Here is an 18,438-nt window from a genome sequence, read left to right on the forward strand (position 1 = left end):
TGACTGACATAAGGCAAAGATTTCCAAAAAGGATGCCTAAAATTAGGCTCCTAGAGCCACATTTAGGCACCTGAAGAAGTGACCTGATTTTCAAATGTACTGAGCACCCAGTGGCTCCCACTGGCTTCAGGAGCCTAAATGTGGATTTAGGAGCCTAATTTTAGACACTCATTTCTGAAAATCTTGGCTTAGAGGAGATTTAATTTAGACAGATGCTAGAGTAGCCATCTGTAAGATGTAGCTCTGCATCCTATGGGAGAAGCACAGGAGCAAAGCCCTTTCAGATAAAACACTCATTATATTACTACTTTCTGTCTCTCATTGCATTTACTTCTAATCAGTCTGTGCATAAAGTTAACATAAAATACTTTGATATGGGTAAAAAATCTTGACCTCCTTGAATGCTTAGATTTCTTGTTTATCACACATCCAACATCCTGTTCATAAAATTACATTACTAATCAAAGTGCTGAACTACATTAATAAGAAATGTAATAATGATAGTCAAATGAGATCATCATCTTGTCTGTGCTCAGCATTTTCCTAGTTACCTTTTACAAAATGTTGGGAAAGCTAAAAATAAAAAGCGATGTATTAGGGTAAAGCAGTATTTCCTCTTAAATACAGTCTGTCTAAATACATTTGGAAATTGCTTTTCACTAGCAGATACATGAAATCATAGTGAATTTGATATTTAGATCTGACGGGTTTCATTTCACTATCTGGATAGTTCTAAACTTTCCCTACCAGAGATGGCCATTATTCTGGGTTCCTTAAAATACATCTGAAAAGCAAAATGCACTAAGTGGACCTCAAATAGCATGTACTGTAGTTTCAAAATATGTTGCCCAGATCAGGAACACAATGTATTTTGCTCTGCAAATAATTCAGAGCAAACAGCATGGTGGCTGTCTTGCAGGCAAATGGTTCTATACTTTTCCTAAATGTTGCACTGTATTGCATGTATATCAAATATAAAATAATGGATGTTTATGGCATAATTAAAATAAATATAGAATTACTTTTTGTTACGTAGGACATGAATCAGAGCTATATTTAAAATATCAGATTTTAAACTGTTTTCGTTTTTAAGGTTCCCAAATAATGTGATGGTTTACAGAGTCTGTGTAGCTGCCCACTAGAATAAGTTTCATTGTAAATGTTCTTATTTGATTTAGGTTTAAAAAAACAAAAAACAAAAATCAATGCTCTGCCTTACACTACAGCATGCACAGTAAATGATCTCTTAGTTACCACAGTGATGGAAACCTAGAGTTCTGAATCATCATTTTGACTTTCTCAAAGGAATAAAAGAACCCTGATGCAGGCTAAAACTTCCATCCAATCACACAAAGACAAATCAGCCTTCAGGCAAATCAGGAATCTTGATTTAAGCTTACCTGGACTTGGCTGTTTGCCCATATTTTAAAATAACTTTTAAAAATCACCCAAAAAGCCATATAAGTGTCTCTGTATTAAAATGTATTTTGCATGGGGTAATTGGTATGAAAGGGTGAAATTATTTGATTCAAAAATTAACCCTGAATGTAATTTTCTTTGAAAAAATAGAAGGGTTAGCTTACAGGGTGTAGTATTCAAATACCCAGCTTGTGGGTGGAGTTGAGGTGTGCCAAGGTGCATAAATAGGGATCACTGAGACTTTGCAGTTCACACTGAAACTTGGAACACTTGCCCAGCTCCTCCAACAAGTGGGAGGGTAAACAAGGTAAGGCTATGAGCTCTTGCTTAGAAATGCACCTGTTAGAATCCAGTGAGCTTTAGACTCAGGTTACTTATTACTGTGGCAGGTGAGAAATGGAAAGGGAAGAATGAGGCAACTTAAAGTGTATAGCTTGCCATAAATGGGACAGGTGGAATAATACTGTCTCTTCAATTAAAAGAACCAGAAACTTTATTTTCCTCTTGGAGCTTACCATGGCAACATCTAGCTTTGTACAGATGATGCTTTAAGGAGTAGGTTTAATGCTGGTTGGTCATTGCTTTCAATTTTGAATCAGCCAGCAAGCTGAGATTTGTTTGCTCTTTGATCTCCTGTTCAACCAGACCCCCCCCTGCCCTTTTTTTTTAAAGCAATATTTCCTACATAATGATCTAACTAAACTGTCTCTGGAGTCTGCTCTGAATATCCACTGGGCTTCCTAATGAAAATTTACTAGATTTCTTCCCCTCTAAGGAGACTTTTTTTTCTAATATAAACATTAACCTATTTCCAAAAAAACGTTTCTTGTGCTTTTGCTATGCTGTTGAAGCCATGACTGAGCAGAGAGCCAGGGTCTATTGGGCATTGGAGCAGCAAAGGGTGATCTCCAGGCATTCTAACTCCTGTTAACAAGTCCCCTCATGTGGTTTTCCCCCAAAGCCCTGGAAAGAGGCAGCCTTACCACGCTTTCACTTTTGCAGCCTGCATTTAAAATATTCCTACTGAAGCTCATGCATCCGTTTTGTTTTTCCTATGTATGTTCTGGAATACCTATCTGTTTATCTTAAGTTTTCTGTAACCCCCCCCCATGCTATCCTAGCAGTCAGATGAGAATTTACAGAGCAAATTTGAATCTCACAGAGTAAAAGTACTAAGTTTATTCCTTGGTAGAATTATCTTATTTAAAAGATCAAGGAACTTCTGATCAAACTTTCCAGGCTTCATCCTCACTCCCTGAGTCAGTCTGGGGAAGAGATTTCAGCAGTAAAACATCCCTTAAACTGATAGGTTGCATTTTGAAACAAATCCTCTGTTCTAATCTGTGTTCAAACCCTGGCTCTGCCACTCTGAGATCGATGAGGTAAGTAAGTTTGCCCCTCTGTACCTCAGTTTCTCTGTCTGAGAAATGGAGTAAGCCTTCCTAAATTGACAACCCTCACAAGCATGTTGGGAGATACCTTGTCTCTCTCGTTTATAAAACATTCATTACCACAGTGATTAGGTAAGTGAGGTAATATCTTTTATTGGATCAACTTCTGTTATATATGTTTTATAATGTCTAAGACACTTATTCATATTTGCAAGTGCCTTTAGACCATTAAATAATGGTACTATAGATGTTATCTAATTGTTTAAACTCACTTGTCTTATTGAGTGAATTCAATGTATGTAAAGCCACCATCAAGAAAAACAGAAAGAACTAGCATCAGAGTGAGTATCTAGGATGACTGCATTGAGATGAGACAGGCATATTTTAAAGTTGCGACAAGTAACTTTCAAAGATTTTGGGAGATGATAGATTGGTTTATTAATAACTTATTCATTACATCCTTGAAAATGCAAACTAGCAAGAGTGGTTAATTCTAGCAGTGACTCAGCCCAGCTTCACATTTGTGACTTTGCCATTTATACACGGAAGGCTCATGTACTGTATGATCCTGCTGAGCAATTTTCTGGTTGGCATTCTGAGAAACTGCCCAAATTCTAAGGGTTTGTTGTCTTTTCAGCACTAGCCATGGAGAAGAGTTGTATATCTGTGTTCCTGCTGCTTGTTGCTGTCTCTTATGCCCTGGCTAAAGACTTCACATCTAAGAACGATGGCAAAAGGGATACAAAAGAAGTAAAAGAGACCAAACCAAGACTGCCTCAAACTCTCTCCAGAGGTAAAAACTTGGTTCATTCTCCCAATTCTAGCTCCATGAAAGTTCTTCACCCCTCAATCTGCTACCTTTAAATCCTATTACATTTTTAAATAGCTGTCTGGCCCACAGTCCCTCTCCTTTCACCTGCCTATATATTTACAAATATTTTTTTCTCTGGCCTCTAAAAATACCCCTCCAGTACTTTTTCCCCCAGAAGAGATTTCATCTTCACTCAATTACAATACCTGTTTTGGAAGCATATTCTCTCAAAGTACTTCTTAGTATCCTTTACTTCATATTTCAAGCCTAGATATAATCTTCTCATTGCCAACAACTCTTAAAGGTAATTGCTGTATGTCATTTTTCTTTAGGGTGGGGTGATAACCTTTTCTGGATTCAGACCTATGAAGAAGCCTTGTTCAGAGCCAAGAATGGGTAAAACAACATTTTTTCTATTCTTGCCACAGGTTTCAATGGCGCCACCTAGTGTTATCTGATTTACCTGACTCCTCTGGCGTTAGGGAAAGAATTCTGACAACTATTAGAAATCTGTGCATTCATTAATTGTCCTTCACAGTCTGAGATGATCTCCCTCATCAGCACTGGCTTTAAGGTTGTCAATAAGGAAAGTCTAAAATGAGGTGTCTTCTTCCATTTCAGCAACAAGCCCATAATGATCATCCACCATTTAGAGGACTGCCCACACAGTCAAGGTAACATAGCTTTGAACATAATGTCACCTTATTTTCTACCTTATAAACTCAAATACTGCTAAAATACAACCTTGCTCTCTACTTCAGTGAAATACTCCACTCACTTCAGTAGAGTTCTCTGTGGGCATTAAGGTCCATCTGAAGGATCAGGGCCTGACACGCAAACGAGACCCCTTGGAGTTGGACTGAAAGGCAGAACTAAAATAATGTGGTGGGTTTGGATAACATTAAAATCCAAATCTTCCTGAAATTTGAAGGGGGGAGAGGAACAGATTTATGCCATTTCTGTTTTTGTTACTTCAGCTCTGTTCCAGATATCGCACGCACACAGGCTTAAAACTCTCCATTTTAATTCTTTCAGTTGGATATTCTAAAATCTCCTAACTTTAGAGAGTCCACCAATCATATCTGAATCTTTTCCTATATCATTTCTTGGCAAATGTATGCGATTTTACCCTCTCTTTCCTTCAGTTTGTATTTTATTTATTATTTGTAACAATTGTTTCACATTTATTAATTGTAGCACTGAAGAAAGTATTTGCTGAACACAAAGAAATACAGAAACTGGCTGAAAAGTTTGTTCTTCTGAATCTTGTTGTAAGTTTTTTCCAGTTACATTTTATCAAAACTTAAAATTTCAACTAGCTCTACTCGTGACAGTGATTGGAAGCAGTAAACATATATCTTTAATTATGGCTTCTTTGACTAAGGCAAATATTCATAAAAAGAAAAGGAGTACTTGTGGCACCTTAGAGACTAACCAGTTTATTTGAGCATGAGCTTTCGTGAGCTACAGCTCACTTCATCGGATGCATAGCATATTGTGGAAACTGCAGAAGACATTATATACACACAGAGACCATGAAACAAAACTTCCTCCCACCCCACTGTCCTGCTCGTAACAGCTTATCTAAAGTGATCATCAAGGAGGGCCATTTCCAGCACAAATCCAGGTTTTCTCACCCTCCCCCCCCCCCCCCCAGACACACATACAAACTCACTCTCCTGCTGGTAATAGCCCATCCCTCTTTGAAACCTCTCTTTATAATGCGCATGATAATCAAGGTGGGTCATTTCCAGCACTAATCCAGGTTTTCTCACCCCCCCCACACACACCCCCCCCTCCAAAAACCACACACACAAACTCACTCTCGGTTTGTGTGTGTGGTTTTTGGAGGGGGGTGTGTGTGTGGGGGGGGGGGGAAGGGTGAGAAAACCTGGATTTGTGCTGGAAATGGCCCTCCTTGATGATCACTTTAGATAAGCTGTTACGAGCAGGACAGTGGGGTGGGAGGAAGTTTTGTTTCATGGTCTCTGTGTGTATATAATGTCTTCTGCAGTTTCCACAATATGCTATGCATCCGATGAAGTGAGCTGTAGCTCACGAAAGCTCATGCTCAAATAAACTGGTTAGTCTCTAAGGTGCCACAAGTACTCCTTTTCTTTTTTCTTTTTACGAATACAGACTAACACGGCTGTTACTCTGAAATAAGGCAAATATTGTGTATCAGTTTAATCAGGTATGACTAGAACTGTCTGGTGCTACAACAGGGATAGATTTAACAATAAATATATTCTATAGCTATTACAAGAAGATGTACACAACAGTAAAAGATATTTATTTAAAATAAATAAAAACACTGTTTAAATGTGACATCTGCAGTTTTACTGGGTTCTTTGGTTAGTGTATTTCTTAAGCTTTAAAACTTCAGACTACATGTTAAGTTTGACAGCCAAGAAATTATCGAGTAGAAAGAAAATGTTCTGTTGGTGCTTTTTATACAACATGATCTGCAGCAATCTTGACTTAGAACCTTATCACTTTTCTTCCAGTATGAAACAACTGACAAAAATCTTTCACCTGATGGGCAGTATGTCCCTAGAGTTCTGTTTATAGGTGAGTACTGTCGGTTTTAATGACACAGCCCCCAAGGATGATATCCATTTTGAAGCTATAGATGCTGGGTCCCCCAGTGTGATACAAACAGGGAACCCTTTGCATTGTTAACAGGGGTTAATACCAAGGGACGAAGAGAATCTTTAGTTTTGTTTTGCTGGAACGAATGTGACAAAACAAAACTGGAATGAGGTAGTAGTGTATGGATCTTGGGGGGGGGGGGGAAGGCTTATGTAGTAATTAAGAAGAAATATATTTTAATAATAATAGAGATGAGTACACCAATGAGTGCTTGAGTGAATACCTGACTCCTCATCTATGAATGAGGAAAAGGCAAGCTAATCTTAACACACTTTTTGTCTGCGTGTCACCTGAGGCATGTTTTTTCATATAAGTGTTGTTTTATGTGTTCTTCCTTTTGTTTTGTCCCAAAGATGAAACGGGCCCCTGGCTGGGCTCTGCCTTCAGATTTTCAATCTTGCCAACTATGGGTGAGGTCGAAGCTCCATTGAGACATTTGGAGCTTGGCCATTGACTTCTGTAGCACCAGGATTTTACCCTACAGGTCTCTGTTTAAAGCAGCCTGGTACAGTGTCTAGGGCAGCTATTGATGCTCAGAACAGATGTAGAGATGGTTGACCCCCTTCTTACTTCTCAAAGCTATTCCTGAACACAAATAACCAATGAACTGTTTTCTCTTTGAAATAAAATCTTGAGATTATAAAAGCAGTTATGGTCTAATATGCTTAAAGGACCAGACTTGCAAAGCCAGATGTACTGAACTGTGTGCCTAATTAATATGCACTAGTACCTGACATGCACATACAACTGAATATTTAGGTGTATAACTGGCCACATCCACACATCAAGCAATGGTGCAAGCACTGCTCGTGCATAGCTTTGAAAATCTATATTGTTAGATGTATAGTGCATAATCTAAAAAGCATCATTAATACTATGGCTGTCTTTCACTCATACTACAAAAAGTAATCTCTCACTTTTTTTCTAAACTCAGAACACATGTTTTTTTTAAACCCAAAACACCCCTGTAATGGGCAAGAAACAAAAACTGTCAGGAGGAGGAGAAGTGTGAGAGAGAACTTCTAGAGGTTTCTCATATGGAGTTTTCATCAGATAACGCCAATACATAGTATGAACACTGAATTTCCCCAATAGTGTTTCAGAAACACTGGGGTTTTGTTCACACCATTTAGAAAACATGAAGTATCAGCTGTTGGAACAACATACTCCATCTTCATATACATACATATGCATCAAGTAAAGGTATAGACTATTTAAGATTATAAGAATGGCCATACTGGGTCAGATCAATGGTCCATTTAGCCCAGTATCCTGTCATCCAACAGTGGCTGGTGCCAGATGCTTTAAAGGGAATGAACAGAACAGTATCATTTATCCATTCTCCGTCATCCTGTCAGAGGTTCAGGGACATCCAGAGCATGGGGATGCATCCCCGACCATCTTGGCTAATAGCCATTAACTTATCTAATTCTTGTTTGAACCCAGTTATACTTTTGACCTTCTCAACATCCCCTGGCAAAAAGTTCCACCGGTTGACTATGTATTGTGTGAAGAAGTACTTCCTTATGTATGTTTTAATTGCTGCTGCCTATTAATTTAATTGGGTACTCCTGGTTCTTGTGTTATGTGAAGGAGCAAATAACACTTTTTCTCCACACCATTCATGATTTTATAGACCTCTATCATATCCCTCCTTAGTCATCTCTTTTCCAAGGTGAGAGTCCATCTTTTTAATCTCTACTCAGATGGAAGCTTTTCTATACCCCTAATCATTTTTGTTGCCCTTCTCTGTACTTTTTCCAATTCTAATATATATACTTTTGCAATGAGGGACCAAAACTGCACACAGTATTCGAGGTGTGAGCGTACCATAGATTTATACAGTGGAATTATGATATTTTCTGTCCTATCTACCCCTTTCCTAATAGTGTCTACATTGTTAACTTTTTTTTTTGATTTGCCACTGCACATTAAGCAGATGTTTCCACAGAACTGTCCATGATGACACCAAGACCTTTCTTGAGTGGTAACACTAATTGAGACCCCCATCAATTTCTATATATAGTTGTATATGTTTTCCAATGAGCATTACTTTGCACTTACTGAATTTCTTGTGCCATTTTATTGCCCAGTCACCCAATTTTTATGAGATCCCTGTGTAATTCTTAGTAGTGAGTGCTGGACTCCATCTTGAGAAATTTTGTATCATCAACAAACTTTGCCACCTCACTATTTAACCCTTTTTCCAGATCACTTATGAATACATTGAACAGCACAAGTCCCAGTACAGATCCTTGGGGAACTCCGCTATTTACCTCTCTCCACTGTCAAAACTCATCATTTATTCCTATCCTGTGTTTCCTATCTTTTAACCAGTTACTGATCCATGAGAGGACCTTCCCTCTTATCCCATGGCTACCTACATTTACTTAAGAGCCTTTGGTGAAGGACCTTGTAAAAGGCTTTCTGAAAGTCCAAGTACACTATATCCACTGGATCACCTTTGTTAACATGTTTGTTGAACCTCCTCTCAAAGAATTCTAATAAATTGGTGGGGCATGATTTTCCTTTACAAAAGTCATAGAAGATTAGGGTTGGAAGAGACCTGAGGAGGTCATCTCATCCACCCCCCTGCTCAAAGCAGGACCAACACCAACTAAATCATCCCCAACATATTGATACTTCTGTTCTTTACTGTAGTTTCAATCAATTTGCCTGGTACAAGCCAGTAAGCCTAACTTTAGTAATTGTCTGGATCACCTCTGTAACTATTTGTTTTGTTTTTTGAATTGGCACTACATTAGCTATGTGCCAGTCAACTGGTGCAGAGGCTGATTTAAATGATAGTTTACATACCACAGTTAGTAGTTTTGCATTGTCATATTTGAGTTCCTTCAGGATTCTTGGGTGAATACCATCTGGTCCTGATGACATTACTGTTTAACTTATCAATTTGTTCCAAAAGCTCCTCTATGGAGACCTCAATCTGGGACAGTTCCTCAGCTCTGTCACCTAAAAATAATGGCTCTAGTGTAGAAATATCCCTCAGATCCTCTGTAGTGAAGTCCAATGCTAAGTATTCATTTAGCTTCTCTGTAATGGCCTTATCTTCCTTGAGTGCTCTGTTAGCACCTCAATAGTGCAGTGGCTCCATTGATTGATTGGCAGACTTCCTGCTTCTGATGTACTCGAAAAAGAAAACAAAATTTGCTGTTTAATTTTTGTCTTTTCTCATTGTTCTTCACATTTGTTTTCTGACCTGCTTAGCTATACTTTATATATATTAAATATTAATATTGTAGACTATTTAAAATTTCTTCCACTACTTTTCCTTACCTCTTTCCAGATCCCTCCCTGACAGTTAGAGCAGATATTACCGGAAGATACTCAAACCGTCTCTATGCATATGAGCCTTCAGATATTCCATTGTGTAAGTATTCTATTTCCTAACAGAAGCTTGCACATACATTTAGAACAGATGATGTCTTCTCAAAAAGCAGTGAGAAATGCTAGGCCTGTTTTGCTTAATATTGGTTGAAACATGATTAAATTGCCAGACCTAATTACATTCTTCATGACCTCTTGCTTCTTTAGAGTCCAACTCTGACACCCTTACTCATACAGGAAGGCACAACTGAGTGTAACTGCAAGGGAAATCTATAGGATGGTTTACAGTATAAAGGTGCCAGAATCAGGCTCATAAAAACTAAAGCTCGTTTTTTGATAGTTTATATATAAAATGCGTCAAGACAGCAGCTTTGACAACAAGAAATTAAATGTAAAGGGACGTTAAACTAAAATTCTTTTCACATCATTGATCCTGAGAGACCAGCAGTATGGTTCTAGGGCATTAAAATCCACCGGTTTGGAAGGAAGATAATGCATTTTTGTAAGAAGTTGCGTAATTCATTGGCACTCACTTTGCATGATAGATGGAACACTGGTGCTCTAAGAGCCTTTGGGGGTCACAGGATAAGAATCCTATTAAAGTTAACGGGAGTTATTAGTACCTTGCAGTAGAAAAGGAACTGTGTGTGTGATCCCTCACAGTTCCAGAGCAATTAAATTGTGTGGAATGACTGGACTCCCCTTCTTCCCCACCCCCTTTGGAAAGCATTAGTAGGGTAGCTTCTGCAGAAACTGTAACTTAAAACATGGTCAGGACTGTTTCCAAGTCTTGGACAAGACTGTAAAATGTATGATGGATGAAGAGTTAGTACAATAAGGGAGCTTGTGACAAAAGGTCTCCTTTAGTAGTAACAACACTTTCCCTAAAGTAATTTGTCGCTGGCAGTATAACTGCACAAATCTAACAGTTCTCAATGTTTCATTTCTAGTGTATTCAAATATGCAGAAAGCTCTGAAACTGCTGAAGACTGAATTATAAGGCAGGGAAAAAACCCATATACAGCCAAGATGTCTGATCTTCCCTCTCTGCTCTACTCACTGGCATCAATGAAGACTTTTTAGGTTGATTTTAGAAATGCATAGTACTGGTTTATATGCATAACTAACTGGGTTTTTTGTTAACACTTTTGTACTGGATGGGATTTTAAGTACTGGTTGCTTTTAAAAAAAAAAAGCATACAGTGTTCTGTATGCTTCAACTGTAAAGCATGATTATTTTTAAAAAATATATACATTTTAAAGATTTCTACAGTGTATGTTGTCTTATTTTATGGGGCCTTACTCAACAATGTATTCAAATAGTCATCCAACATTAACAAAAGAAGGCTACTTCGTTATAAGAGGCTGCAAAAGAGGTTATAGCTTCCCCACTGTAACATCCAGATACTAAAACAGATTATGACTTGAAAGCCAGGGAGGCTTCTTCATCTCTACAGTTTTAACAGCCATCTAAGGTTCCTACACTCAAAAGGAGCCTGAGGAATATTTCCTAGCTTAAACATTAATTTTCTTTTTAAAACATTTTTTTAAGTGTACTGCAAGGATAGGAAAGAACAGCAGCTTGCAATACTGATTTGACCACCTCTCTCAAATTCTAAGGAAGTTATAGTAAAATGTCTAAGATAGTAAGAGAAACAGTTGCTTGATATTATTTGCAATAACTTCTGGGTTAGTATTATGAACTAAATGTACTATGAAGCTATTTCCAGATCTAGTACTTAAAATTAAAAAATAGTATAAGAAATTAATGTTGAACATGAAAATTATTTACCTGTCTTCAGAAATTTTATATTGACTCTTTTTACATGTTTAGTAAGAGGAACAGAAGTCTGTAACACTTGGGGCCTCTGTCAGTACAACTATGAATTCTAGTTAATGTTATGAAAATTCTTGTTTCATGGAACCCCTGTATGTATCCATCATTGCTGACAAGATTTCAAGTGTATATCTCCCAGACTATGTACAACAGAGACATGTTAACCTTAACGACTGTACTTTGACCAAACAATAAGTATGCTAAGGGTATTGCTTGGAGCTGGGAGATGCCATCTCCTTCAGCTTCCTGTAAGGGGCTGGCATTTGGGGAGTGGAAAATTACCAGCAGGAGAACAAAGGAAGCAGGTGCTGTTGGAGGAGCATATACAACTAGAGGGATTCACTGGGACAGGAAACTTTGGGTAGGAGAGAGGAGGGGAATTAATCAGCCAAAGTCTGAAGTTTCAGAAGACAAGTCATGCACTGCAGCAAACTGACCCTGAATAGCCACAGAGACCTCTGACTCCAGCCCAAAGAATGTGCTGGAATGTTGAGGAAACCAAGGCAGGGAAAAGTATGTAAGGGTTTTTTTTGGTAAATGGACATGTATTTCTCATACAATTAAGTAAAGAGCAATGGTGGTTTAGAATCCTATGCAAAGTCTGTGCTGCTACACCTCTCATGTGCCTTTCAAGAGGTTAACTGGAGGACCCACCACACCCAGAGTTCTGGGAGAATGTATGGTTAAGCTACAGGGGAGGGAGACTGAGGGGTCAGTAGTGGACAAAGGGACTAGATACTTGGACTGCAAGGTCTCAGGAGGTAGTTCTAGATAGATATCTGCACTGAGAGCCAAGAAGCTCCAAGAAGGGCAGTGTGTGGACTCTGTCAGACTATAGGAAGCATAAAGCACATGGAAGCCAATTGTTAAATCCCCTCACAGCGGTCTAGTGACTGGCCCAAGAGGGCACACCCCTGGAACTGTGGCAGCACCTGCACAAGCCCTGAAAGCAAAATATCCAGTGACAATACCTGAGTCCCATACTTCTGACATGGGCAGTACCACAGTATCTACCATATTACTCTTGACTCTACAATAGAAAACCTTAACTCCCACCTCAGCAACACAGCAGCTGTGCACTAGTGAGCTGTATGATACATTTTCCTATCAGTGTGAGTGATGACTTTGTACACACTGAAGGTGTCTGGGATTTTAGTTATAGGGGAGGAAGAGACGAGTAACTGATATGGGCAGGTGGAGCCATGTTAAGATGATTCTAGAGCTGGCCAGCTTTTGTTTTTAGGGGAACACAAACTTCCCCACTCCCCCTTAAAGCAACCATAACAGTTTCTTTGCACATTTGACTTTGTTCTTAGTGGTTAAAAGCTTTATGACCAAAGAAGGAACCTGATTTACAAGGAACTCAATGCTCCAAGTTGGATGCAGTCTACAGCTGATATGCTGCTCATCTTATCTACAGAAGGGCAAATAAGACCACAAAAGAATCCCTGCTCACTTAACCATCTCAGGTAATAGATACTGCTTCCAAAAATCTTTCTAAAACTCACAGCAGGAGGTACTACTGCTGAAAGCTTGCAAGTAGATTTGAGGGTGGGTGACACTACTTCAGGACACTATTGGTCTCAACTGCTGTAAATGGACAGTTGAGACACAGTAGACAAGAGCTGCAGAAATTACAGAACCTGAACCACCCAAAAATAAATAAAAAAAAATATCATTCTGCTGCTGTTGGCATCTGACTGAGACGATGAAAATTAACATGCGTCAGTCTGCATTGCTCTGGATTGTTATTGAGCAGAACCCGTTTGTCAGCATGGACATACGTCCTCTGGAATTGTGGCTGAAGCATGAAGGGACATATGACTCTTTAGCACATCTGGCACATAAATACCTTGTGATGCTATCTACCACAGTGCCATCCAAATGCCTGTTCTCACTTTCAGGTGACATTGTAAACAAGAAGCCATCAGCATTATCTCCTGCATATGTAAACAAACTTGTTTGTCTTAGCAATTGGCTGAATAAGATGTAGGACAGAGTGGACTTGTAGGTGCTAAAGTTTTACATTGTTTTATTTTTGAATGCAGTTTTTTTGGTAAATAATTCTACATTTGTAAGTTCAACTTTTGTGATAAAGAGATTGCACTACATTACTTGTATTAGGTGAATTGAAATACTAATTTTTTTATAGTGCAAATATTTGTAATCCAATATAAATAAAGTGAGCACTGTACACTTTGTATTCTCTGTTGTAACTGAAATCAATATATTTGAAAATGTAGAAAACATCCAAAAATATTTAAATAAATGGTATTCTATTATTTAACAGCACAATTAATCATGCAATTAATCACAATTAATATTTTAGTTGTGTGATAGCCCTCACTTTCAGACTTTCCTCCACACCCACCAGAAATAGAAACTTTTTTTTAATATAATGAAGAGATTCTCTTGTAATTACAGGAGCTTCAATAAAAAAAAAAGCCTACACACAAAAATAAACCACCAAATATCATAAAGTCTCATGATTTGACAAATTGCTAGTCTCTCAGCAAACCTACATTACTATGGTTTCAGCCGCCACATTTATGGAAGGCTACAATAAAGAGCAAGCAAAATTACTTAAAGCACGACCACGAAGAAAGAATTTTAAAAAACAGAATCACAAATGGGAGCAACTACAATATTTTATTGTAATCTTCACATTCCCAGCATTCCTCTCATTTATTACTAGCTAGGTTCTTGCTAAAATACAGACTCTGGATACATCAGCTATGACTCCCCTCTGAAGTGGGGTAAAATATGGTTGTGCTACTAGTGTAGCTAAGCCAAAAACAGTTTAGTACCAGCTCAAAGAGAGCATGCTGCCAACCATTTTCTTTGTGTAAACGGACCCTCAGATTGTGAGTGCTTCTTGACAGTATCTTACTAACTTACAATGCTGCTTTTGCATAATAGGACTCCCAAAGCTGCTCGTTTCCACCTTGTTGCTGGAGTGCTCTATAAAAAGAGAGGTTTGCCTCTAAGTATGCGCATGCATACCCGTGGACCTGAGCTAACAGATAAAGTGTCAGATAGCACGCAAGTATATGTAGCATGGTGCTGGGGTTTGTAGAATGAATAAAAAACTTGTGTACTGCAAATAACTACTTCTCTGCAGCTCTGTACATGAAGTTCTTAATGCTTCTCCCTTCTGTCCCATCTCAAATCTCCACCTAGATGTCCTTATGCAATCTCAGTTTAGAAAGAAACTGAGCATACAGATGCCTATATGGGTCCTATCACCTCTGTACCTGAGCACCTGCTTACCATACTAAATTCAGTTATCTCCTATTTAGTGAAGGCCCTTCAACATCCTGCCCCAACCTACATTACACTTGTTTCCCTCATACTCTCCAACCTGGGCTGCCTGCGGTCTTCTGTAGCTGCTCTCCTAAATATTGTTTCTGGGCATCTTCCCAGTTTTTCAAGTTGAGTGTCATACAAGGAGAAGAGGAGGAATTTCAGCCAAGATGGGCAGCTCCACTGAAATCCTTCACTGAAGGCAGGACAACATTTAACCATAATTCAGAGAAAAAAGAGTGCATGTTAAAAACCATCATGCACCTTAAAGATTAGGCCTTCTGATCATCCAGTGTAGTGTATCACGGTCTATAAAGGTATCTATTTTAGCATATGAACAACTTGGTCAAGGACAGCAATTTCTTCCGAAGTTTTAGAGAGCACTCAAGTACAAGCACTTTTTTTTTATTTTATTATTTTTAAACTACCAAAAATGCCACAACGATATTTTTACAATTACATTTCAAATCAAGTATTTTAAATAGATACTGAAGGATGAAGATGGGTCAGGTTTGACAATGAATGTCAGTATCACACTTTCATAAGTTACTACAACAATGAATTTAAACTACCTGTAAAAATAGTTTTATAAGAAATCTTTGAACATCAATCAAAATTTGTTAACTAACAAAATGGATCATTACCAGTTCCCATATTGTCTTAGTACCACAGTTCATTCACCTATCAAGAAAGTTGCTTTTTTAAAGTAAAGTACTTTTAAAATTAGTTTCAATAGGTTAATTTTAATGGGTTTTCCTCACTCATTATTCTCAATTGCTTAGATACAAAGATAAAAAAAATGTTTTTATTCTCTTTAAATGCAATTCTAAAGATGTCAAAACTAAACCCTACAGAAGTCAGTTAACATATGTTTATATCCATGATCTAAAATGGTATCTTGAATTTATCTAAAAGAAAAGAAACACAATAAAAGGGTTGATAAGCTTAAATATTTCAGATGTTCTCTATGGTATTTTTTAACCCACACAGCAGAATGGGAAACAGTGATTCAACAGAAAAACAAATTTACTGTATTTCACCCTACGGGCATTCAACATACAGATGCATCATTTTAATGAGAAAGCATGTTTTTTTTGTAAAAACAACAACAAAAAACACACAAGAAATATATGTTGGTTGTATTTTTTTGTTGTTCGGTTGGGGTTTACAAAAAAACCCAAACAAAAAAAACCACACTAAGAAAGGCAATACATTCTGGTGCCATAAAACTAACTTGAAACAGCAGATTGCAGCAATTGTTGTGATCTAACAGTTAACTATCATCTCAGAAGTGTTTACATTGCGTTCAGCTACAGAATAGATATATCTATTTCCAGATAGAGAACCCAGAGGTGAAGACGGGAAACCAAAGATGACAAGCACAAACATCTCCATGTAGGAAAATTGTTCTCTTTCAGATCCTTAGAAGTGCTAGAAGTGCTAATTGCTAGAGAATTCATATTTTAACTGGAAAAAAGACATTCAGTCCTTGAGAAATTTTCCAATCAAAGAAATGCACTAGGGTTTGCACGAGAATCTTTTTGGTTCCTGTATCTATAAGTCAGCCAAACTCCCAAAATCTGCAAAAGAAGACGACAGACACTTAGCAGTGCTTTTATCTCCCCACTCCAGGCATCTGGTTTAAAGAAGAGAATATTTTCCATCATGCCTTGATACATAAAATTTCCAAATGCAAGTTCAGGACGTGCTTGCACTGGCACTTAACTCACAAGAAAACCCCACAAGTTCCCTTGTTACTAATGGGAGGACGTCTCCTGTGAGAGATTTCATTCTAGCAACAAGGAGAAAAACCTGCATATCCAATGTGTGCGGTGTTGGCATATACTTCCCTATGACCACACCAATATCTACAATTATTGCTTAATCATTTATCTAGAGTATTAACAATGTAACTGGAAAGGTGTGGCTACCGTCCGCACTGAAGATTAGAGACTTGGGAAACCACCAGTGCTGAAGACTACCTGCCTCTCGGCAGTTTCCATTCGCTATCCACTCTGCTTGAGTTGCTAGTCAGAAAAGCCAAACGATGTTGAATAATAGTGTTAGAGATTTCTGTAGTAAAGAATTATGCTAATGTGCACTCACCTCAGTGAAACTGAAGAAGAGTCCTATGCCACCTACAAATCTCAGTACCATTCCTGAATATTCTTCTATTATAGGTGCACATGTTAAACATCGGTTATCTTTAATGCAAGCCTGTAACAGAAGAAATTACAGCTTTTAGATTATTTTAAAAAAAAAAAAAAAAAGGTAGCACAAACATGTGAAGCTAGCCAGAGGCACCTAGTCTTTAGATGGCCTAGTTTTGCCCAAGACTGGCATTTTTAAATAAACTGGACTGTAAATAATAGGTGACTATGTCATGCTTTTTAATCAGAAGATCTCAAAGTGTTTAAATGAGGTAAGTACCATAAAATGAACTGATACAATTTCTGTCTTGTGTATTTGATAATGATTTTTCAAACTATACCAGTATTCCTGTAAATGTGATGATATACTTAAGCTGCTAAGCAATGGCAATATGGTTGCACACTTCTCTAGAACAGAATAAGTTATATCTCAGTGATCTACTTACAGCAGAGCAGGTTTCACTTGAATTGAAGTTTCTGAAACCACAACAGTCTAGATTCCTCTCAATATCTTCTCTAGCACTCTTTGTGTTGTTCCATCCAACCTCGAGAAGTTGTCTCTACAAGACACAAAGTTAACACATGCATCATTTAATAAATGCTACCCTTGTTTTTTGTATTTCATTGGTGTCCATGTGGTATGCATGATAATCACAGACACAGCCCCCGCCCTAATGTATTTACAGTCTAAAACAAGCAATATACATATGTCATGAATATAATGTACAAATAGCCCAAATAGCTAAAGCAAGAAAAATATCCAGTATAAGGTTCACAGTCCGTATGGATTATCTCCACTCTTTTTCAGATCTGCAGCTGTACCACCAGCCAAGTGGCAACATGAATTTTAATAGGCAGCAGGTTTAAAAACAAACAAAAGGAAGTACTTTTTCACACAACGCACAGCCAACCTGTGGAATGTCTTGCCAGAAGATGTTGTGAAGGCCAAAGATTATAAGAGGGTTCAAAAAAGAACTAGATAAGTTTGTGGAGGATAGGTGCATCAATGGCTATTAGCCAGGATGGGCACGGATGGTGTCCCTAGCCTCTGTTTGCCAGAAGCTGGGAATGGGCAACAGGGGATGGATCGCTCGATGATTACTGTTCTGATCATTCTCTCTGGGGAACCTGGCATGGGCCCACTGTCAGAAGACAGGATACTGGGCTAGATCTGGTTGGTCTGACCCAAATTGGCCATTCTTATGTTCAGATCTCTCATTAACCAGATTTTAGTGAAACACTGGTTTTACTGTGACCAACGCCATGCATGGCTGATCATCTAGTTGCCATGCTCTTATTCACTCCCTGCTGCTGCTGGAGTCATTGAATTGTGTCAGATGATACTAATGCTAAAAGTTAAGAGGCACTAACTGAAGATGCTCCATAAAATCCAACAGTAAAACAGTAAATTTTATGGGTAAGTTTGCTGGAGCTGGGACCTAGCACAGATCCTGCTGTGGAGGAACAAGAGTAAGTTAGCCAGAAGCTGTAGTAACCGCAGCAGCAAGCTGCTCAGTAGCACTGAGT

The 18,438-nt window shown here is 38.2% G+C and overlaps 2 protein-coding genes across 4 annotated transcripts in view; one reads left to right on the top strand and one right to left on the bottom strand.

The window, feature by feature from the left end:
* Window positions 1-18,438, bottom strand: part of TSPAN13 (tetraspanin 13) — a 76,273-nt gene that overhangs the window by 36,016 nt on the left and 21,819 nt on the right. For 2 of the 3 annotated variants that reach the window (XR_012638295.1, XM_074945829.1), the window contains exons 4-5: window positions 17,358-17,471; window positions 16,868-16,978 (exon numbers count right to left, since the gene is read on the bottom strand). Coding sequence is in view for 2 of the 3 variants with exons in the window: in XM_074945829.1 (XP_074801930.1) it covers window positions 16,868-16,978; window positions 17,358-17,471 (225 nt within the window). In the remaining variant the exon portion in view is untranslated. Of the gene's footprint in view, window positions 1-13,837; window positions 16,342-16,867; window positions 16,979-17,357; window positions 17,472-18,438 lie in introns of those variants that run through there. The other variant, XM_074945830.1, reaches the window with a different exon arrangement.
* On the top strand, window positions 1,638-10,815 carry AGR2 (anterior gradient 2, protein disulphide isomerase family member). The gene is made up of 8 exons (XM_074943351.1): window positions 1,638-1,726; window positions 3,448-3,603; window positions 3,954-4,017; window positions 4,243-4,295; window positions 4,819-4,892; window positions 6,129-6,192; window positions 9,581-9,664; window positions 10,572-10,815. The coding sequence occupies exons 2-8, from the start codon at window positions 3,456-3,458 to the stop codon at window positions 10,619-10,621; spliced, it is 537 nt and encodes a 178-aa protein (XP_074799452.1). The 5' UTR covers window positions 1,638-1,726; window positions 3,448-3,455; the 3' UTR covers window positions 10,622-10,815.

Source organism: Natator depressus, chromosome 2 (genome assembly GCF_965152275.1).
Source record: "Natator depressus isolate rNatDep1 chromosome 2, rNatDep2.hap1, whole genome shotgun sequence".
Lineage (NCBI taxonomy): Eukaryota > Metazoa > Chordata > Testudines > Cheloniidae > Natator > Natator depressus.

What these genes read in the sequence shown, in the direction of transcription:
- AGR2 (XM_074943351.1), top strand. Translation starts at nt 3,456, where the DNA reads ATGGAGAAGAGTTGTATATCTGTGTTCCTGCTGCTTGTTGCTGTCTCT. An exon ending in TTGTTCAGAGCCAAGAATGG is followed by an intron (nt 4,018 to 4,242) that starts GTAAAACAACAT and finishes CTTCCATTTCAG; the next exon opens with CAACAAGCCCATAATGATCA. An exon ending in GGACTGCCCACACAGTCAAG is followed by an intron (nt 4,296 to 4,818) that starts GTAACATAGCTT and finishes TATTAATTGTAG; the next exon opens with CACTGAAGAAAGTATTTGCT.